Raw genomic sequence first — 24,025 nt, 5'->3', positions numbered from 1 at the left:
ATTCTATCTTTCTAGTGATGCAAAAGAGAAGAAATGTCTAGCCTGTTTTATTAGCAGGTATTAAAAGCTCTTGTTTGGTATGTGACGTTTTACTTTCAGGTAACACAAACGATTAAGTGGATAGTCATGAGGGTTTTGTTTACCTTCATCTGGAAGAGAATGAGAGTAAAAAACTAGTATATGGTATTTATTTCACGAAGAAAACAGAATAAGACTAAAATATTTATTTACTCCTTGTCGTTTGGTGTTTTAACCCATGTTTGGAAACATATCTGTTTTTTTATTTCCCACAGAGAAATAATGACCAGTGTGTAATACTTGTTTCACAAAGATAAAATATTAAACTTCGCCATAGCAGGTGTGTAGGTTTAGAATTTTTTTGTTTTTTTGTTTTTTGTTCGTTCTACGTGTGAACACTTTATGTCGTAAAAAGATGGCACACTTTCGGGACTGGGGTCAAACCCTTCTGGATAAGGCTAATCGCCCCCTCTCGCGTAGCTGATGTAAATTAAGTTTCGAATACATGTCACTCTTGCTGGGCACGCTCTTTAGCGGACAGTGTCCAATTGTGTACCTCCCTCACACTTTGATTTTTCCTGCGAACAAAAATTTTTTTGGAAGAAAGCATGGTTGTACTGTACAAAGTAACAAAAAATGTTCTTATCGTTTTTAACTTCCCATTAATCATGCGTTAAAATTCCGGTTTTGGTAGAGTGACGGAATACCAGGAATAGGTTCCATCTTCGTTAACCCTCTATTCAATACCGGAAGTGTTTCAAATTGATAGTTTCCGGTTTCCACATTTATCACCATAGAACAAAAATGGCAATAGCCACAAACGGTTTTCTTCATTCGATTAAGGGTCTCAGGAGAGCATATAATCACAACACCCAACACTACCAAAACCGGAAATGGTTCAGATTTACTGTTCCAGTTTCAATATTGATTTCCATAAAGTAAACGCTAAGAGATTCGGAGATTCAGTTTTTGAATTCGATCCAGGTCCTGAGAATAGGTTCCATTTTTTCCGTTAAGCATATATTCAAACTGGAAGCTGGTCAAACTAACCATTTCCTGTGTCAACATTTATTACCATAAAACAAAAACGATAGTAGATAGCGACATAGGGTTTTTTGTAATCAATACGAAGTCTCAAGAGTATATCATAACTCGCAACACTATATCGAAACCGGAAGTGGTTGAATTTAATAGTACCTCTAGACCCAATATTGATTTTCATAGACCAAAAACTTTGAGATGTGAGAAGAGAATTTTTTGCAATCGATTCAGTGTCCCAAGAATAGGTTCTGTTTTCTCTCTCAACTCTCGATTCAGACCTTGTCGTAGTTGAAATAAACCATTTTCGGTTTCAATCTTTATCACCATAGAACAAATACAGTAAGGAGTAGCGAATAATGCCTTTTTGATATGGATTCAGCGTCCGAGGAACAGGTTCTATATTTGATCTTATTAGTCTCTCTTGCAATAAGCAGTTATAGATGTATTACTATTTGAAGTTTGAATATTTAATTCGCGTAGTTTGGAAGTCTACCGTAGTTTCACACTGTGAAACGAAACTCGCTTGTTCTATGGTGATTAACGTTAAAATCGGAAAGATTGATTATCATGGGAGTTTGACAGAGGAAATGAAACCTATTCTTGGAACTCTGAGTCAATTGAAAAAAAAAAAAAAAAAAAAAAAGACCGAAAGATGGACGAACATAGCCATTGTAGAATACTTCCGACACTTACGTATAGCACAGTTTGGAAGTCTAATACTTAATTATGAATATCTTTTGGGGTGATAGAGACCTCACCTCTGGTGCTTGTGGTCTCTGGTTCGATTTCAGCTCACACCAACGGTTTTGTCATGGACAAACACCGTCTGTGTAGCTTTCCCTATTTTCTCTTACGTTCTTCATTCATTACCATCATCTTCGTCTCACTTAGGATCGGTGCATAAACGTGGGACGTTAAAGCAAATAAGAAAAAGAAAATTTTTGATCGAAAGTACAAAATTGTAGCAGGAGGTATAAGCGGACAAAGACAGATTTTGTTTTAAAAGGAGGAGGCAAAGGCAACCAAGTGAAGTAGTCTTTATATATATTTGCGGGAGGTGGGGTAAATTTGGGAGAATTGCGCTCAAGCACTTGGGAGAGATGGGTACTGCTGGAATAGAACGTAAATATTTTCATATTAAGTTTATTATGACAAGTAATAAGACATTCTAAACTATTACGTATGAATTATTTTGCTTGTTTCCCTATTTTCGTCAAGAATAAATTCAAGAACTTACCCCCTCCCCCACTCTATCTTAAAACAGTAAGCTTAGTATCTAAACCAAGATTGCCTTCAGCAAATACTGGATGTGCTTCGGAGAGCCGTTTACAGTAAGCTTAGTATCGAAACGAAGATTGCCTTCAGCAATACTGGATGTGCTTCGGAGAGCCTTCTACTTGAAGGCCTCACGTGAAAGCGGCAGATCTTTCGATGTAGTTACGTAAACAGGATTGGGAACATTTTTCCTAGCAAGACAGAGTTTATTTTTATTTTTATTTATTTATTTATTTATTTATTTATTTATTTATTATTTGGTGACTGTACCGTACCATTTGCATTTCGTCTGTGTGGAAGCCTCTCAGCAGTTGTGCATGCTATATTATAGTAAGATGATGAACAAGGCTTTTGGAACAGTCCACATAGAGTAGGGTTCTCAGAAAAGCGTACCAGCAAGAGTAGGATAAAATCATGATTGTACTTATCCGAACAGCTACAGTAAAGTCTGAGATGCAGAACTAGCCCGTGGTGGCTGCACTGTTTTTCATAGGCAACCTTCTGTATATAGACACCGAACACTATTTCGTAGCAAAGTAATATGTATATAAAACGCTGTTTACGTACTTCGAGTATGCTGTAGAGTTTCTAAGATGTTAATTTTTTTGCCTTTCCCTTGCGCAGCTACAGTTAACACTCTTTGTTAGAAGCATATAATCGGGTGCAAATTTTAAATCAAGATAAAGTGCATCAGACGGTTGACACATAAGTTAAAGATATACTACTGCAGTTTACACTAATGTATCGTAATGATTCTGAGCTGCAGTGTTTTCCCGTAATATTTCACTTATATATGGAAGGAGACTTTTTAAATTCTTATAAATTATTGATATATATATATTCGGGAATTAACTAGATACATTTTCTGTATTTACGAAATATTTTGCATTAAAGAAACAGTAAGTCGAATATAGAATGTTTATTTGTTTTGAAGTACCTTCGATTTACGCTACGCAGGATGAAGTAATACTGGGATATTAAAGACATTTAAGGACTGTCCCAGAATAAAGTAACCACTAGAAAATACATGTCAGAACTCCATAGACACTTCAGTAGTATCTCATAGATGTCTCTGAATAAAGCCACATAATTGTAGTTGAAATGCCACAGCAAAAAGTCGTTCTGTGTGTGGACGTGAGCGGTTAAGCCACGGATTAGCGAAGCGAAGCGAAAATTAATTCTGCACAAATGGTGCACTCAGAAGGGACTTTCAATGCGAAGGATCGCAAAGTCGGTAAATGTGTCGTACTTTGGTGTCAGAAAAGTGATACTCAAGTTTGGAGAACATTATACTATTAAATATTTAAAAGGAAGACGACGAAAAAATCAGGTATGTCTACTAAAACTTTGGATGGAAAGATTCTTCATATTTTCAAGACGAAAAGACATTTGTCAGTTCGTAAAGTAGCCAAAAAGTTACATATTACCAAATTAACAGTGCAACGGGTGAAGTCGAAACATAACATACGATCGTATCGAAAGCAAAAAACACCTAAGCAGAGTGCAGAGCAGAAACAACGTGCTAAAACCCACGCCAGAAAACCTTATGACCTCCTAGTGATAAATCCTTCTCGATGCATTCAAATGAACGATGAAACATACGTCAAAATGGACACAAAACCATTGCCCGGGCCCCAGTTTTGCACAGCAATGAAGGGTGAAGTGCTTCGTGATGCGGATAAAACTATCCGGGTGTCAAAATTTGACGCCAAAATGCTAGAATGGCAAACGAATGGTACAATTGGAGGCGAGATTTATAGAAATGAGTGCATTAAAAAGCGTCTGCTCCCTTGTACCATAAACACAAAGTTCCCCCATTATTCTGGCCAGATTTGGCCCCGGCCCATTACGCTACTGCCATCACAGCAGTACAAACCACGAATCAGGAGTGTTCCGTGACGAAAGAACTAAACCCACCAAACGTTCCCCAACTTCGCCTTATCGAACACTACTGGGCAACTGTGGAGCGCATTCTCAGGAAGAAGGGTCGGGCTTGCCACTAACCTCCAGCAATTCAAACAAATGTGGAACAATGCAGTCCGTACTATCAGTGGAACGGCTGTGCGCAACTTAATGCAAGGTATCAGAAGCAAAGTTCGAAAATTCTTTCGGGAGCAGTAACAGTTGTTTTTTGTATGGGTTGTAATATGTGTTTCGCTCTAATGTTAAAGTCAAGGAGAACGCTGAGGTCAATTTGTAAACAATGTAGTAGATAAACGCAATTCCAAGTGGTTACTTTATTTCTGGGACAGTCCTTAATTAACTTTATCATTCATTCCTACATTCGAGTAGGAGGTATTTTCTTGTCGGTATGTGAAAAGCGAAGATTCGATCGTACGGGATTCGAAAAGGCGTGTACTTCCTCTGTGAATCATGAAACAAAATTTGCCAGCTATATCTCTATAAAACATATATTTAAAAATTACCAGTTTCTTTTAAAGAAGATTGTTGTGGTTATTTTTTTCGTGCAAATTTCGAAACTATACTAGATATAATTGGATATGGTTTGGGTAAGAAACCAGCGTTTCCTGGAATTTTATTAATGTTCATTTTTTCCTACTAATTGATGAGAAAAGAAGAGAACCATTTAGTAGTCCGTTGAAAATATTAAAAGAAAATCAGCATCAATATTTAAATGGGAAATTTTCTGTAAAGGGAAATATTCTGTTAAAAGTGTAATATAAAATTTTTAAATATGTTAATTTTTTACTTTATTTCATTTTTCTATTAAACGTTTTGCAATTTTTTTATTTACGCAATGCTGTTGCAATGGAACGTTGACAATGTCATCTACTCAAGCAAGACCTGAACTTTAAAAAGAAGCTCAAATTCTGTTTCTCCATTGTTACCATTCCGTTTCTTCTTGTGTGGGTTCAGTTGAATTGCACTCTAGACACTGACGCCACGGGCTGGAATTTGCTGTCGAGTTTTTTCCTGTTGAAGTGAACACGTCGATCAGTAATCAAAATAATAAGATACAGGTAAATCTTGGAGAGAAAGACTTTTATAAAAGTGGCTGATGTATATGGTTATTTATTTTAGAACTTGTTGACATTAACAAGTTCACCTCATGGAAAGAAAACATACATATTGAAAACCTTCGCGGTTAAGAAACTTGCAGATAAATAATAACTTTGAAATGTTAATGTTCCATAGATGAAGATGGATGTGGGTATCACTATATTTAGTCAAGTAATACTTGGGTGGATATTTTGATATAAAAAGCAGTAGTTACACTTTCAGATACATACATAAAGTACGTTTTTAAATTGAACGAGATGCAGAGTATGTTCTTGCCTCTTAAATTTTTACGAATTTAATTTGTAGGTTATAAGAGAAATATCACCACATACTGTAATAGGATATTAATATGTACGTCTATCCATACATTTTATATTAGTAGCAAACTATAAACGAACTGACTTACAAGAAACTAAAGGTCAAGGAAAACGATAAATTATTTAACGAAAACCATAGACAGCTTTTCTTCACTAATATTAGTATTTACAAGGAAGTTTGTCCTTCGAACTTGTAGCGAAGGTTGTGAGATGAATGTAGAAATACAAACTATATTAAATTCTAAAGAACTATGTGACACACTCAAAAAAGGTTAGTTCTTGTTTATCATAATAAAAATGTGCCAAACTTTAATTGCATTAAAATACAAGACTTTAGAAAGGGTAAACTTCTTACAGGACTTCAGTATATTTATCAAACACTTTCTGACCTATTTTATGTTCTCTAAAATATCAGCGAAAATTCCACAGCATAAACTAATTGGTGGGTGTTACAATAGCAGGCTTAATCTGATATACATTATTTGAGCGAGTAAAGAACTATTAGTCATCTCAGACTAAATGTACAATTTAGTAAAAATAAAATGGTATGGGGACTCTCTACTAAACTGGTTATATTATGTATGAAACACATATTAAGTATGTTTGTAGGTATCTTTATTAAAATTCTTTAACGTAAAAATCTGTTTGTTTGCTTCCATACGTTGTCATTTCAACTCTCTACATATAATGATGATAAAAATAATAAATCATGTAACTAAATTTTTTTGCAGAAAATGTATATATGTAGTCATGTTCTTATTTCTTAGAATTGGTGAGAACTTGAGAAGTTTTAATATGAGCTATGTATGCTTTATACACTTACAGATAATTATAAACCATTTATAGAATAATTTTGTCATAGTTAATGATTTACATATAACATAATAATATACGTTCAATTTAAAAACGTACAAAAAAAAAAAAAAAAAAAATAGTGTAAAATAAAAGGATCATGCATTCACAGGAATTGATAAGAATCGTTAAGTACTTATTTCAGTATTTCCTGTAGAAGTTTGTTCTTCAGAATTTGAGTGTGACTTTTGACCCTTTGTAAGGACAGTTGTGTATGTATTCTATGCCTCTCACATGATCTTAATACAGTATATAAAGTTTTTAATTTGTTTTATTCATTTTGCGTGTGTTTTAAGGCTTTAAATAAATTTTTATTTACAGTTGTCTTTACAAAGAGCCAAAAAATCCAGCTTAATGCTAGAATTAACTTTTACTAGAATTACTGGAACATTCTTTAAACAATGAAGTGCTGGATATTACTGGTATTTATAAAATGTTAAGTTGACTGGAGAATTAAGTTGCTAAGATTCGGCAAAGTACACGAAGAAATCTTATTATTTATATTACAAAATTACCATCAGTAAATAATCTCTAGATTATTGATTGGTAGATCTAATGCAATGCAAATAAATCCGTGAACTTTCACTTGTTTAAAAACGCAGTATTTGTGAAAGTTCAAATGTCAGATATAGCATTGCACGAGATCTTCCAAATTATGGTGTAATTGAATGTTGTGGAAAGATTAAAAGCTACATTAAAGTAAGTTCTTAGAAAGTACTAATCTATTAATGTTAACATCATCATCCACGTTCTTTTGAATTTCTGTACTTCCTTTTAAAATTGATCGACTCGAATCAAAAGTGTTGCATTGAATTCATCTTTCGAAGATATCTTTTTAGAAACATACACCTAGTTATTATATCATTGATGCTTCAGCGTCTTAAAATGTGTATGTTTGAAGCAAGAATTGTTTCCCAAAATTTATTAAATCTAGCTTTAAAAAAAATTATCAATAGTTAAACAAAGTAGAACGTGTATAAAGTGCTATAAATAATACTTCTTCAACTTTCCTTCATTTCTTGCGTATATGTAGTTCTCTATAGTAGAAATAGTAAAAATTAATCTATGTCCTACTTTATCTCAATCTTAAAATGAGTATTCATTAGGAGTGACAAAAGTTTCGATCAAAGTTACGCACATCTTGTTCGTTGTAACTGTTTTGAATGTAATTCCGATTACTCTATGTCTGCAACCGTGTACTTTATTTCATATTTTTATTTCTTTTCTTTTTAAGTTATACTATTAGAACTTATATAGTATTTGTTCTAGTATAATTTCGTCTTTTTTAACTATTGACCGAATATGTTTTTCTAGAAGTATTAAAATGTTGTTGGTATTTTATCTTAGTATGTGAGAAGTGACTGTAGTTATGTGCGAAATTAAAGTAACAATTGAAACTAAAATTCGAATTCAATATATAGCATCGTTGATAACGTAATTTGTCATTGTTATCATTCGTCATATGAGCTAAAGAATTTACACTAAAAGAATCTATTACTTCATTTCTTCTATACTCAAAATACATCGCCATTGTATTGTTTCGAAGAAAGAAAAAAGTGAAGGAGGAAGTCTTAAGTTCATTTTTCATTTAAAAGAAACAGTACTTACATAAGAAACTGAACTCTCTTAATTTACAGATTAGAAAATCATATCTTTTTAGAATGTATTCATCAATTTATCCGTTCTTTTTCTTACGGCTTATTTTTGAAAATAAATGCAGTAGTTTAAATACAGATTTACTTGATCAATGTTTATTGGAAAAGAGTGAAATTAGTAGAAAACAATTTCTTAAATTTGAGTGACAATTTCTGTACTAGGAACTCACCAATCAATTAAACTGGAGTTAGTTTGGAATTTTGTTTGTTTGTTACAAATGCAAAGTTGTGATGAAATTAAGAAATAATTTGGTTTTCTTTCGTTATCATCTTATTTCACACAGATCATATTTACTGGATTTAGGAACATTTTTGTCGATAGTTTTTCAATATTGTATATATGTATATAATTGCATCGTAAAGGAATGGACATTTGCCATTTGTTATTAGTTCAGGAGACAACCCGATCAAAGAACGAAGATTTTGATAACAAATTGATTGTAACATTAAATGCAACATCTTATTTGGATACTGCTTTTACTGTTTCTTATTTCTTTAAGGAAATCTGTTCCAAAGTGCAGATTTAACTCAAAAAGTTCTCTAATGATTTTGCAGTAAGACATACATTGCAATCTTAGACGTCCAAATACTAAATCAAAATATAGTTAAAAAAAAAAAATTGTCATCATAAGTGTATCAGTCCATCTATCTTAAGTGCGCTGCATAAATATTTTTTTCTTTATATATTTTATATCCATAAATAACTTCAAAGTAAAGTTCTAATATTATCAGTGCACCTAATTATTTTCAGAGTAAAAATAAATGAATACATGGTAAAGTAATTCAATTTATGTTATAATTATTAGTACTTTTTTCATTAATTCATGATTACTCTTATTACGGAGAAATATTTTAAGCTGTATGCCGTAATACTTTTGAAGATAACAGTTGACTGATTTGTACGGTTTCTTCCACCCAATTAGATAGTTTCATTAAAATTAACACAGAGCTACCGCCCAGCATATGAAAGACATACTCATCATAAGTCTACAAGTATGTTGGGACCGTATCGCACAAGGATTTTCTTCATACCATCAGCTACCTAGTCGTGGGCACTGCCACAGGAAATGGCCACTTCGTGGCGTGGCCGTGGCTTCTTATTTAAGCTGTCACCTTCGAAGTTTTTCACTCTTCATTGAGTTGTCTTTAGTATCAAGAATTGAGCAGAAGGTTGGTATCTTTTTCAGTGTGTACAGACATAAATAATCTTTATTTACAAAACAAGTGCATGAAATGAAACAAGATTGAATTCCGAATGTTAAAAGAAAAACTAAGAACATGTGTTGTTAGAGATCATTTTTATATAACGTAATGTAGTTCTCATTTATATGAAAATTTGTAAAAGTTTAAAGTTTTCTTTGTCAATATTGGGAGACTATCCACGCAGGTGTGGTTAGCATTTGAACTAAATGGAAGTAGCAGGTAAACGTTAAGTGTCACTAACTTAGCTGTTTTGTTTATGTATTGTTTAAAGCTATATTGTCTAATATTGGGAACTCGTTGCTATATGTGATGAAGCAGTGAACTTATACTGTGGTTCAATTCAGTATTTTAGGAGAAGAGGAGATCTACGAAGAGAGCTGTTGCTATACGGAAGATCCGACTCAGGTGGTATAATCATTGCAGGGCACTGGTATCTTTCATTTTCCTCACTATCTTTCATATTCTTTTAGCTGTGTGTTTTGTTTTAAAGTGGGGAACATAAGAAATAATTTCCTCTTTGACGTACCTAATGTCTACTATACTTTCGCATTGTAAGTAGGAAGTTAAGTTCTCGTGCTCATTTTTTTAAGTTTGGTTTTTATATTATAATGAAAGAAACTTAGTTTAATTCTTATGTCTAGCTTTTCACTTTTCGCCTAAATATTCATTCTAACAATCAAAGAATAATCATCGTACACATTGTGACTTTTTTTTTTTTTTGTTTGTTTAATTAATACAATACAGGTAAGTGGTAAACAATCTAAATGGAAAATGATAACTCAGGTTCAAACATAGTTCAAAACGAGAATCTTTCCATGTCATTAAAGCTCGTTAATAGTTTGCATAAATGTTATAGAACTTTGGGATGACAATCTATTCAAAGAAATATTAGAGCCAAGGTGTCATAGCAAGATTAATGGTGATTGTAGATAAGTGGTGCAATTCCTAGGCCTATTTGAATTTACAATTGCACGAATGATACTTCTCGAAAGTGGGATGTTGAGTTTTTCTCCAGTATTTCTAGTTGTATTGTATTTTTTTAAAAGGTTAAAATGACTACCCAAAATAAGCACTGCAATGTCATGTAAATCATTTCATGTGAATATTAAATTTAATACTAGACCAACTAGTATGAGAATATGAAATTCACAGTGAAACAACAAAATTGAGACAACGATCGAACCCTTATCTCTGAATTACTTTGTCAGGTGCGAACTACTATGGTACCCAATTCTTCCCTAGCCAACCATGTATATTTCTGACTCTTCGGTTGATATTCAGCAATTTAAAGCACATGGGACTTTCAGTTGGTGCAATCAGGCAAGGAAGTGTCTGTTTATATTTTCATGTATCGTACATCTGTGACACTTGAAATAGATGCGCATGTGAGAAATAGTTGAAGATCGAACCCAGTCTCCGGCTTGCGGACGAACTACTCATTTTTTAGTCTTCAAATCGGTGTTCAGAGTTTGTCAAATGCTACATGTTGATATAGTGTTAACATTCTTTTGAAAAATACTGAGACGGTTTGATTAATTGAAGACTATAGTATAAAATTTCGAGTGTAGATTTTCTCATGTAAAGTAAAGGGGTCAAAATGTTAAATTTTCGAAGAAAAGAGCCTAATGAAGTATTCGGAGTGAAATTGGATGTGTTGACTGTATAGAATAAATCTGAATCTCTGAAGCAGTAATCCGAAATTTTTATTCGATTGAACACGTAAACTGGAGTATTGAATGACATGGAAGGTTCTTGCTCCATACAGTTTGTACCTGTGAATATTTCTTCTAGGATGACAACAAAAGTGTTGAACTTACCTTCATGAAAGATTGGGTTCTTTTCCACTATGATTATTCTTTGATCATTATTAAACAGTTCATTAGTATAAGAACACTGTAGAAAAATACTTGTATTTGAAAGGGACTTTTTAAGCACAGAAAAGCCATTATGGAAAAAAAAAAAGTATTAAACACGGGGTTCTTCCCACCTTTTTTCTCCGCAGAATCCTGATCCGAAGAAGATGCAAATCAACCTGACGGGATTTTTAAACGGACGCAATGCACGAAACTTCATGTCAGACCTTTGGGAATTGCTGTTATCGGCGCAGGACAGCGTTAGTGGTATCCCGGTTCAGTTCTTGGAACAGAAAAAGGAGGAGATAAAGAAGAGAATGGTATGTACATAAATATTTCATCCTGTATTGGTTCCATTAGATATTATAGTTTTTTTTTTTTTTTTTTTTTTTTTTTTTTTTTAAGATGAAAAATATTACATTTTACTTAAACAGAACTGCAAGAAAAGTAGATCCTCAGGGCTTATATAAAATTTACAGTTGTATTTTTTATGTTAGCTGCGTTTAAATTAAAAGTTTTATCTTATTTGGAACAAGCTTTAAATCTAGCCTTTATCAAATATTTACTTCTGTTTTCTTCGTGCTACTTTACTTAGATGTTACTAGATCCAAGTGTATAAGCAGACCCATTACGAGCGGGAAGCATTTCCCTATTTGTAAATGGTGATACTACGGAAAGTTAACTTAGATAATACAGTATATCATGTTGTTTTGCTGTATCATATGCACATCGTTATTTATGTTTTCCTTTGTAATTTGTTTTATACGTGTATTGTTTATTCTTCATGTCAGATATGATAGTTAACTAATGGATTTGTCATTTAGGAAAGAGCAAAATTGCTGTAAGAGGAGGTATGGCAGTCTTTTTTTCAGGTGGTGTATCAGTTAATGTGACATACAAGATTGTCCGGGCGCGAAAACATACAAAAGCTATTACAGAAAGTTAAAAGGCGTAACTACAAGACTACATCCAAAGAATTGATAGGTCCTTAAGTCAGGGTTTGAGGTGAAAATTAAGATACCGAAAAAGATGTTCGATCGAAGCCTTTCTAAATTCATAACGCAGGCCACATGGGAAAGTGTTATGTTCACCATGTTATGCGTGTTGTGTTCCATTGACTTTAAAAGCAACCTTGTGTCCAAGAATTGTTTGCAGAAGGTTGTTCCAGGTGTATAGAATTTTGTAAAACTCTGTATAGAGAAGAACATGCCGACTTATTTGATAATATTCTTGAGAGTGATGAAACTATTCCTCATAGGGTAAAGGAAGTTCGTTAACAGACATAATAATCAGTATTGGGCTGATGGGGACTTCGTGGTAACGGTTCGAAAGAATGTAGAGAAAGCCGAAAATGACAATTTGGTGCAGAATAATTCCTCGTATTCTTGACCTACCTGCTACAAAATACATAAACGCTAAGATTTTCGAAGTACCACAGATATTTTTGTAAGCGAAGAATGGTTTAGGACTCTCACTCAAACTAAATAATCAAATTGACTGTTTTTTTAACAATCCAAATTTTTTCAGTTTCATGGTCAGAATGTTTATATAAATAACCATTACTAACTGCACAAGGAGAATAAAAACAGTAAAGTATAGAACGGAGAAATGACTCAAAACGACTTTATCTTCTTCTCATAACTGTTTTCGTATTAATTTGAAAATTTTTCTTGATTTTCAAGATTTGATAACGAAATTCACTCTCTTCACAGTTGGGTAGGTACCCTGTGATTCAAATTTGTATTTTGTTTATATTAACATTTTTCTGACCAGAACAAAATTAATTATTTAATAACTATACGATTTTTGTTACAGTTTCAATCCTATATCGATTATTTTTTCTCAGTGTCTGATGAAGAGGATGTTAGGTCCTTGAAACTGTAACAAAAATCGTATAGTTATTAAATAATTCATTTTGTTCTGGTCAGAAAAATGTGTTTTAAAATGTTATTGTGATTATCCAGAACTATGGAGTATATTTATTGTTTATATTAAAGAAGAATTTTACTAAAAGGCAAGTGCTTTCACACAAGAATAGATTGAAGGTTGTTCAGAATTTAGAAGATACGAATTACTAATTTACTATTGCAAAGTTCGCAGTAGGGAAGTGATTGTATTACTTAAAACAATTCGTTTCAATAATATGTGCCTAGTTATACCTATATAAAGAACAGTCATATATAATGTAAATTTAGTGTCAATATTCTTGTATGATTGACAGATATTTCAGATTCAAAATCATGAAACCAAATGTGAATGTAAAAGTATATAATACTGGTATGATTAAACGTAATATAGTTAACGAACATACAAGAAATTCAAAAGAAAGAAGTGCAGCCACATCAGGGTTGGCAAAACCTCTGTTTACAAATATTTTGCACATACAGTAATAATAAAATGTGTGGCTTTTTCTGCAGCCACGCAAGAAGTCCAGGGCTCAGTAAGCATAAGAATTTTGATATGGCGTGAGACATCAGCATAAATAGCTTGATTAGCATAAACTAAAACTATAATAGCAGAGTTGTTACATTAAATTCTACATTTGCACAAACAAGAACTTTTCAAAACTGCAAACATACGAAACCTGCTGACGTAACACTCATCTTTTAACAGTATTGAGAGTAAGTAGAATTTCCTCCAAATTATAGTCCTGACATCTCTCTCGTAAAAGACTTCTGTACATTAAGTCAAAATGTACATTGAACATAGACTCGGATGTAGAATGTTTCCCTGTGTATTTCTGAAACACCTATTTTTGGTAAAATACTTGAAGACAGAGTGAATTTATATTTACAGTACTAAACACAAATAAATTGTTTTCATAGCAATGTTTACCTTGGTTCATTTTGTGATGGGAATCATGTATTTCAGATTCTGTCTTCAAGGCCCATTTTTTGTATAGCTTCAATGCTGAAAGAGAGAGCAACCAAAACAAACATAACCTTCGTTTTTATACTTGCACACTAAACGGTATCATTTCTGTAAAAACGAACAGATAGTTAAGAAAATCTCCTATACGTGTACTTAAAGGTATTTTGTATTTTTTCTGATTGTATCTTATTACGAGAATATTCTTAAAGGTAAAATTTCTAATGGTTCTTCATATAAAACCAGCTTGCTCGTATTATTTATCGTTCATGTTATAGTAGTCATATTAATGTAATGAACATAGGCATTTGATTCCATCTAGATGTAATGAATATAGGCATTTGATTCCATCTAGATGTAATCAACGATTACATTAATGATGTAATGAACGATCTAAAGATGTAATGAACGATTCATTTGATTCCATTTAGATGATTTTATAATGAAGATGTAAAAGTGTTACGCATGGACATGAAAATTAAAGCAAATAGAACAGATAGTATTGTAAGGTTCGGGTTAAAGGCATCCTATTTATAGTAGCAAAAGATGTTAGTCTATGCGTACTGTTATGCTTTAATAGTAAAGAGTCAAGCTAATAGTTTTCGCTGCCTCCCTGCATGATGCTATCAGATGTCGCTAGCGTGTAAGCAGTTTGCAGATTCAAAACTATTACTGGATGTCCACATTCTGGAAAGTCAGTGGAAGTCAGGGAAGTAAAAATGTATCAGGGAAAGTCAGGGAAATGGTAATTGGCCAGGGAAAAGTCCATTTACGTCCATTGTTCAGTTATTGAATTTATGAAATAGTAAGTTTAATATCGGCCTAATGCATATGTTTGTAAATTTACATTCTTTTGGATTAAAGAAAATTGTAAAAAGAAAGAAACAGAAGTACAGAGAGAACAAGGCCAGCTATGAGGAAGGTAAAAGCTGGCATTTCTTTCTTTTTTCTTATTTTTAAATTATTAAGTAGCCCCATAACAGAACATAACGTGATCTGCGATGTGATCGCAGAAAATTTGCCGCGCCTGTGCAGATTTTTTTTTCTTCACAGCAAAACTCTTTCAAAAAACTGTGACTTCACAGGTTTAACTCGAACTACGGATACCGCTGAAAACTGTTTACCATGCTACCGTAACGCTGTAATAAAAACATGATAATATCATTTTGATTTTTTATTTTGGAATTCCTGCAGAAAATTTTTGACTTACAAAAGTTCATCGCAGAAAGACAAAGATAGTTCTATTATCAGGTTCAATAGTCAGGGAAATATGGAACTTTGGTCATGGAAAGGGTTTTTTTTTTTTTTTTTTTTTTTGCTAAATTGTATGGACATCCTGTATTATGACTATTTAATTGCAACATAAACGTTGCATTGTGCCAATTTAATGATCTCAAAATAGGATTACGTGTAATATACAGCAGGGTTAAGGCTTGGTCGCAACAACTAGTGTCATTAAAAAAATTTCAATAATGAGTTGCAACTACATTACATTTTTTGGTCATCGAACTTTTTAAAGGTGCTAAACTGGATACATGTGTGATAGTTTCTGCCTACCTGTGGAACTTCCCTGAGAGAAAAATTTCACTTCTCAAAAGTGTGACGAACTAGGCGTCTTAAGAAAAGTATGGTACACAGTTTATAGTTTTATTAATGTCATCGACTCGTTGCCCTTCGTAGAGTAAAATTGGAGTCAAGTTCGCTGATGTTTATTTATTCAGAATAGTTTAAAATTGAAACAGACTCTGCTTCTTGGACAATACTCGATACACAAATTACATGGTGTTAAAAAAAAGAAAAAGTCTGTTTAATTAAATTCTGTTTCTGTCAGGTGAAATATGTCACAAATATGATCTGTTGTGTACTCCTACTTCCGTTTAATCATTTCTCTGTTCATAATGGTCAGTTACGCAGTTTACTGGTTTGTGTAATGTAAGCCTATAGTACGTTATCTGGTCATAGGTAATCTGTTCAGCCATATATTGTTAATCAATCTAAAATCTGTTTTATCTACACTACAGAATCACATTGATCAAATATGGTTTCTTCCTATGTTGAAAAGGAAAATGCAAAGTACGAACGCAAGTAGAATGCCTTGTAAGTTAGGATAAGATTTTTGTACCTCCTTTGCATATAAAGCTTGATCTTATTAAGCAATCTGTAAAAGTATTAGGTACAAATTCGGACGCCTGTAGGTATCTGCAAACTGTCTTCGCTAATCTGTGAAAGACTGATATCAAGTTGTGGTCTTTGTGGGTTCACCGGTTCAGAGGGAAGCCTGGAAGAGCTTCTGTGATGTAGCGCATGAATCGTGGATAATCACAGAATGGACAATTACGGGGATTTAGTACAGGGTCTTGTGAAAACCTACTAAGAAATGGGCTGTAAAATGTCATTAAATTTAAATGCCCTCCATTTGCGTTTAGATGTGTACAAAGTTGTAGATGGGTGCATTAAGTTGCACATTGGTGCATATTGCAAGTACCTTCCACATGTACATCGCTACTACGTGCATAGTGTAAACATCAACAAAGGCAAACAACACTTCATTATCATGGTACTAGTATGTGACCCAAGAGGAGCACCAATGCTACCGCCTACGAATATCAACGAGAGTAGCCGAACCAAAGGTTAAAAGGAGCTGCAGAACACCTCTCCGCATCAGTTTGTGTTGGGACTGGTCACTCTTACCTACGTTCTCCGTCTGCTATGGGCTAGAGAAACTTGCGTGCTGTGGGTTGGAGAGATCCTTATACGTTCTCCGGCTGCTGTGGGCCAGAGAGATTCTTATGTCTTCTTGACTGCTGTGGGCTGATAGTCTTTGTCCCTGCTGCTCTGAACTATGAAGTGTTCCAGACATTAATTTTATTCACCCAACAACAACTATTAAGGGAGTTCAAAAGGATCTTATATATCTCATTTTGTAAAGATACTGTAACATAGGTATATGTACTTCTAATTTATTTTGTAATAAACAAGATGAGGGAAACTAAATCCGTGTACCGTTGACTCTACCAAACACCCGCACAAGAAGTGTTGCAGTATTGAGAGGAACAGGATGAAAGATTCCGTCAGATCCACAACTGTTTGCAAACAGATACGAAGGACAGTATAAGGAGTGGATGTTCGGCGACTACATGTGGGGACTGCAATAGTAAGAGTAGGAAAACGGTGCATTTTTGAGACCTTGTGTATGTTTTCATGTACTTTCACAACATTTTCACTTCTATTCATTGGATTCTGATAAGTGTTCTACATTAGTATATTCAAAATTCTGTTTCATGCAGAATCGTAAAGCCACTTTATGTTAAGAAAGAAAGGTATTTTCTTAAAATTAAGACAGTTATTGACCTAACACCAAAACAATTTACTATATGAAAAAAATTGTCGTCTTCTGGTCTTTCGCAGCATATTTCATCAGAAACAGAAAGAAATAAGAAGAAGAAGAAGAAAAAGAAAAAAAGAAAATGTAAATGAAAGTGTACCTATATGGTGTTATAGGATTAGCACTGATTTCAATTACTTGACCTTGTGTAAATTTGGAATCAGTTTTTAACTCAGTTTCCAGCTGCTTGTCCACTTCGTTACAGTTGTTTGATGGAGTTCGTTACAGTTGTGAACTACTCTGAGTGAATTACAGCTATCAGAAACTTCACTGTAATTTTACTCCAGGACGGACAAGAAATTAATATCACTGTGCATCATATTTTTTTTTTTTTCCTAAGAAGCTTAATTCGTTACACTTTTGAGAAGTTAGGTGGTTTTACTTTTCTCCCTGATAAGTTCCACAGGTAGGCAGGAACCTTCACTTATGTGCCCAGTTTAAGAACTTCTAGAAGTCTTCGACAAAGGTGTCAGCGAATACTGAAACTGTTTGATTAAAACTCAACTACTTCGTGATACAAGGTAAGGCTGTACATTTGGGTTATTTATAATGTATTTTATAACATCTGTTAATAATTGGAGAATGACTAATGTGGCAGCGGTGATTATTTGTCTTTAGTAACTAATTCTGTTGCATAACAAGTATTCGTGTTCATCGTCATGGAAACAGAAACTTAGCAGTGAATTCTATTTTGTTGTAATCCCGTGCAATTAAATTTGTTGGTTCCAGTTTCCCAAAATCTCTCTCTCTCTCTCTCTCTCTCTCTCTCTATATATATATATATATATATATATATATATATTCTCGTCGTCTTTGTCTACTCAAAAGTATATTTCATACAGTCTTTTCCCTATATTTCATGCACACTTTTCGCGTACAATTTGAAGATCCGCCCATCTCAAGAGGTTTTCAACCTTAACTTTGTTTTATGATACTCAGCCGTGCATTTATTGCGAAATTCCGCATTCTTATTTTCTTTCACTTGAATTACCTCTCGCTTTGCACCAAATAATTTTGTTAAAACTGATTTTCGAAAATCTTTCTCTCGTTTTGCAAGGTAACATTCAGCTCTCACATCTACAATACAATCAGATGAATTATAATTTTAACATTTATGACGTTAATGTAACTTAGTATAAGAAAGAAAGAAAGAAAAAAAAAAAAAAGGTAATTATAGAGAAAAGGAAGGCTTTTTATTTATTCGTTTATTTTCTAATGTAAGTCAATATGGTTTTTCAGTATTGCTCATTTTTACTTATCTACCTGACCTATTTTGTATAGAGGGTTAATAATAGTAATAAGAACAAAAAGAAAAAAAAACAAGTAAATTTTTATTTGTTTACAAAACGTATCATCACTTATTGTTTTCGTGTAACCATAATGTGTTAACGTAGTTGTAGGTAATGGAATTTTGTTTTTATACGTGGATTTAAATGCAAAGCTGTTTATCTTATGTTAATGTTAAAAATTATTTCTTGTATCATTATTGTGTTTAACTAGCTTTGTCTCAATCTATTTGTCTTGTATTCTTGCTTTATTCGTCGATATTGTTTTCTCGCTGTTTAGTCCACTATTTCTTGGTGATATTTATGAAGGGTAGGGAGTTGACCAGATTGTACTAAGTACATTTGCCTTTCGTGGACATCTTCACTGGTTTTGTGTGGTAGGTGCGCTGCTATTTTGATGGACATACAAGGGTCACCAGAATACTTTTCGATTAATGAAAGGAGCATTTGTGTCTCTTCTGGAGACCATTTTGTTGTTCTTGCCTGGTTGTTGAAGTCACTTGATTGTGTTCGTGCACCGGCATTCTCTTGAGCAAGCGTTTTTTCACTGTCAGAATTCGATGAATGATACGCAGCCTTATGAACTAAGAGTCCTCTCCGAGATACACATATTTTTCCACAGACATTACATAACTCACCGATTTTGTCCTCACGTATACCTTTGCATCTGATGTAATGGCTGCTGATACCGCGGTAAGTAAGATATAAGGCGTTACATCTGCCACATTGGAAGGAATACGAGCCGTAAGTATGGCATACGTTTAAATGCTTGATAAATTTTCTCACTTGAATGAAAATTTCATTTGGGTGCATGGGACACACTAGGATTATAAAAGGATACTTAATAACTGCTGATTGCATTGTGCTGCAGCCTAATTACATAAACTAGATTTCCAAGTTCAGTTGGATTTAGCGTTCGTTTGGATGAATATTAGATAAAGGTGGTTGTTTGCTGTCAAATCCGAACATATGGTATTGAAATTTTCAGTACTTATTCATTAATTTCATTAAATTGAAATAATGATCCTATTTTAATATAGAATTTCGTGAATTTTACAGATGAAGAAATACCACATACTTCTTTTTTTTGTAGCTCTTGATCCTTTGTAGATTCAAATATAACTTTTCGGGTTTCACTTATTACTGCTGTTTCTACCTATATGTACCAAAATATTTGAAACCTTAGCAATTTTCTTAGCACTTAGCTACTGTTAAAACAACAACAATAGTGCTTTTAACAGTAATTCAATATATGTATTTCCGTATCAGAATTTTAAAATATAAATACTGGTTCTTCCGAACTTTCGGTTCGCTGCATCATCAAAGAGCGATAAATCGAAATAGATGCAAGCCCAAAAAATACATTAAAACATTATTTTTGTCCTTCATCCGTGAATAAAATGAGAGTACTTGTAGTAATTAAAGTATATTTGTACCAGATACATGAAGTGAGGTTATTAAGTGGCTAAATATGTGGTTACACTAATATTAATGCTCAGAGGTAAATATGCTTACAGCCCTTGCCCTATTTTGAAATGATTTAGTTTAAAACTATAGTTCTAAGCTGCAATTAAGTCGTCATTTTTGAAATAATTAAATTGAAACAATTCATTTTTAAGTTGCAATAGTTTTAAACCGGCAAATTGCATGCACAGTTAACACCCACTTCAAACTCCATACCATATTTATGCAATTATTTAAGGACTTGATTGTACAGGTAAGCGATAGCGACATTTGTTATCGTGGCTGTTTATTATGAGGATTAATATGACGTAAACAGACTAATTAAATTAACTTTCGAGTTCAGTTCATTTGGATAAATATAGATATAAGTGGTTGGCGTCACTCGAATATATGGCATTGAAATTATTAATTTTTTGTAAACAATTGTTTAACTTTTTATGCAAACATTAGTTCTTACAAAACTATCTGTTTATCAGTGGGTACACCTGAAAGTATGTTAAGATTTATACGACGCCTTTCATATTAAATTGAGATTACTTTATCATTAGGGAGTGAATCATTAAGTGTGCAAAAAGTGATAACCATAAGTCAAAACTTTAAAATTGTGTAGGCACATGAGAGAATGATTCAAATTAACAAAAATTGGATACTTACCAATAAATTCTCCCGTGGGAAAAATTTGGGGAAATTTTTTTTTCCCGCAGGATAATTTATATGTATCTTTTTTTTTTTTTTTTTTTGTTTGTTTGTTAAAAAGTCAAAGCTGTTTTCCTTCTGCTTTGTGGAAACATAAGAAAACACAGGATTTTATAATGTGCTTTTATGTATAAAATTGTCGCGTGATATTTTTGAAGACATGCATTTGAGGGTTTTGAGATGTGAATTAAGAATAGAGAATGGAGAGAATATTTTAGGGGTTATTTTTAAAGGGTTAATATCTGATTCATCACTTTTCATCGCGTACATTCAATGATGATGTTTTAATGATTACACATTTTATCAGTCAGTTCATTTGAAATTTTAGTAGTTACTCAATTCATTTAGTCTATAGTGTTGTATAAGAAAATTGTAAAAATGATTCACTTAACGCCCAAGACACACTACTGTGTCTAGAAATGTGGAAATTGGACAGAAATCTCTAAAGCAAGTGATAAGAAAAGATTTTATAAATGCGTATTCTAGAAAACAGTGAGGTAGAGGATGCCGAGAATTAAGTATCTCACAAATACCTGAAGGTAGATGAAATTGACATATTAATACATGGGTCAATCCAAATGAAATCGACCAATGATGGTTGCTGATTTTTAATTTTTTTCAAATTTTATTTTTATTATATTTTGTTTTTATTTATTTATTTATTTTTTTTACCTAAGATTGTACCAAATTCAGGGAGTTGAAAACGGGTATTCATTTATGTTTTTAGCCGCGCAGGTTTTGTCGTAGCGGCCATTTTGTATAGGTGCCTGATCGCATTTTGAACTTTCTAGTGCATTCCGTTAAACACTGTAACTTTTTAGGTTTTAAAGATAATGAGTTCAAACCAAAACTGTATGAAAGATAATGGAATGGACAATATTCTTTGTTCTGTGCACATTGAGACGTGCATCAGAACGTCGAGAAAAGAAGCTCTGAACATTGAGGTTGGAAACCTAGAAATTGCAATTTTGGAATGTACATTTTAAAACGAAATAAATGAGACTCACCTTCAATTCTTTGTCTACATAGAGACTATATAATAGACAACATCCTAAACAAGTTTTAGATCAGAGAACTATATACTTGATTTTTTGGAAATTTTTAAACATTGCTAATTTTCGAAAATCGTGTATTTTCACCATCAAATATCTCAGGGATAACAGAAGTAAAAAATCCCAAATTTGCACAAAATAGACGATAGTTGTGCAGTAACAAGTGGGTACAAACGCATCACTGAGACTCGAGTAGTTTCTGAGTTATAAGGTTTTTCTTCACTGGTGCTTAATATCATGATGCGCTATTGGAATGAATATAAACTTTGTAGCAAAAGTCAAAATAACAGGACAGTAATGTTAAATGGGTAAAGTATGCATAATTTATGAATTATATCTTGTACAAAACGACAGTTGTATGTTATTTCTTTTCTGCCTACAGCGATGCTGTTAAGACATGAGTGAGGTAAATAGTTGACTAATTTGTGTACAGAGTTTGGTACTGATAATTGAAAGTACGACCTGTAGGAGTTGTGAACTCGGTGGGTGTGAGTTTCCGGCGAACATTAGTGATTGGCATCCACACTTTATCATTTGTACATAGTTTAAAGGAGATTCTTGGGCCATGGAGATGGAAAAATTGATCAAAAAGATAATTATTCTTCTGACTGATGTCTTCAATTCTCCCAATCCACCATTTCTGTCAGAAATACAGGCTACGGTATCATTAGGCGCAAATGACAACATCCTGTGTTCTGGAAGTACTGAAGTACTGCAATCAGTAAATTCATCTGATTGTGAGTATTCATAACATCTGATTTGTGTTTTCGTCAGAGGTACAAATCTATGATATGATAAGGTATTAAGAATTCTTTTACAAGTAGCAAATATCCAATTTATTGCTGTTTCACTGCATTTCTTCTGATGAAACAGATAAATTGTATGCCTGAGATACTATATCAACACAAAACCTGCACATCTGTTCAGTTTTTAAAATTGTGAATTTCACATTACTGCAACATTTTATAACTCAGAAACTACTCAAGTCTTAGTGATGCAATTTTACTCAGTTATTACTGCACAACTATCGTCTAATTTGTACAAATTTGGATTTTTTCACTTTTGTCCTCCCTGAGATGTTTGATGGTGAAAATACACGATTTTCGAAAATTCGCAATGCTTTAAAAATTTCCAAAATATCGAGTATACGATTCTCAGATGTGAAACCTGTTTGGGAGGTTGTTTACTATCTAGTCTCTATTTAGACAAAGAATTGAAGGCGAGTCTTATTTATTTCGTTTCAAAATGTACATTCCAAAATGGCCATTTCTAGATTTCCAACCTCAATATTCAGAGTTTCTTTTTTCGACCTTCTAAAAGTACGTCTCAGTGTGCACAGGACACAGAATACTGCCCATTCCATTATATTTGATATGATTTTGGTTTGAACTCATTATCTTTAAAACCTAAAAAGTTACAGCATTTAACGGAATCCTCTGAAAAGTGCAAAATACGCTTAGGCACCTATACAAAATGGCCGCCATAAACCTGCACGGGTAAAAAATAAACGAATACCCGTTTTCAACTCCCTGAATTTGGTACGATCTTAGATAAAAAAATAATAAAAAACTAAATTTTGTCAGCAATCTTTGACCTGGAAATTGGTCGATTTCATTTGGATTGCCCCACATTAAAAGTAACTGAACACATGTATCAGTGCTTTCGAAAATTCCGCTACTAACCCATTTATGCCCAGGTGGGTCGTTATTGACCCAAGAACTATTTACGATATTTCATGTTTCAGGGCATGCAATACTGAAATGACACCGGAGTGTTGCTAAAAATAGACCAAACAATAAGTGGTATTTTTGTTATTTTAGTTGGGCGACTTGCTGATTCATAGGGGGCCTGAGTCTGCAAAATGTAATTTTTCATGTATGTGAAAATGTTTCAAAGTAAGTTTTATTCTCATCATAGATAATACGTTACATTCAATGCTTCGTTTATAATCACAAAACATGATACGTTAATACTGCCACAACGGTAATTATTATATCCTTGTATGTTTTTCAAAATAGATTATTTTCGCAGTGGGTTGG

At 33.2% G+C, this 24,025-nt stretch overlaps 1 protein-coding gene across 10 annotated transcripts in view; it reads left to right on the top strand.

Annotated features, from left to right (window-relative positions):
• Srrm1 (Serine-arginine repetitive matrix 1) overlaps positions 1-24,025 on the top strand; it is a 211,433-nt gene that overhangs the window by 61,505 nt on the left and 125,903 nt on the right. For 8 of the 10 annotated variants that reach the window (XM_081759292.1, XM_081759288.1, XM_081759287.1 and 5 more), the window contains exon 4: positions 11,385-11,555. In XM_081759292.1, coding sequence (XP_081615418.1) covers positions 11,385-11,555 — 171 coding nt within the window. Of the gene's footprint in view, positions 1-5,137; positions 5,316-9,102; positions 9,350-11,384; positions 11,556-24,025 lie in introns of all 10 variants that reach the window. The other 2 variants (XM_081759289.1, XM_081759290.1) reach the window with 2 other exon arrangements.

The sequence above is a fragment of the Thermobia domestica genome, chromosome 5 (genome assembly GCF_964235325.1).
Source record: "Thermobia domestica chromosome 5, izTheDome1.hap1.1, whole genome shotgun sequence".
Classification (NCBI taxonomy): Eukaryota; Metazoa; Arthropoda; class Insecta; order Zygentoma; family Lepismatidae; genus Thermobia; species Thermobia domestica.
Note: the sequence above shows the minus strand (reverse complement) of the source record. Positions and strands in the feature narration are given on the sequence as shown.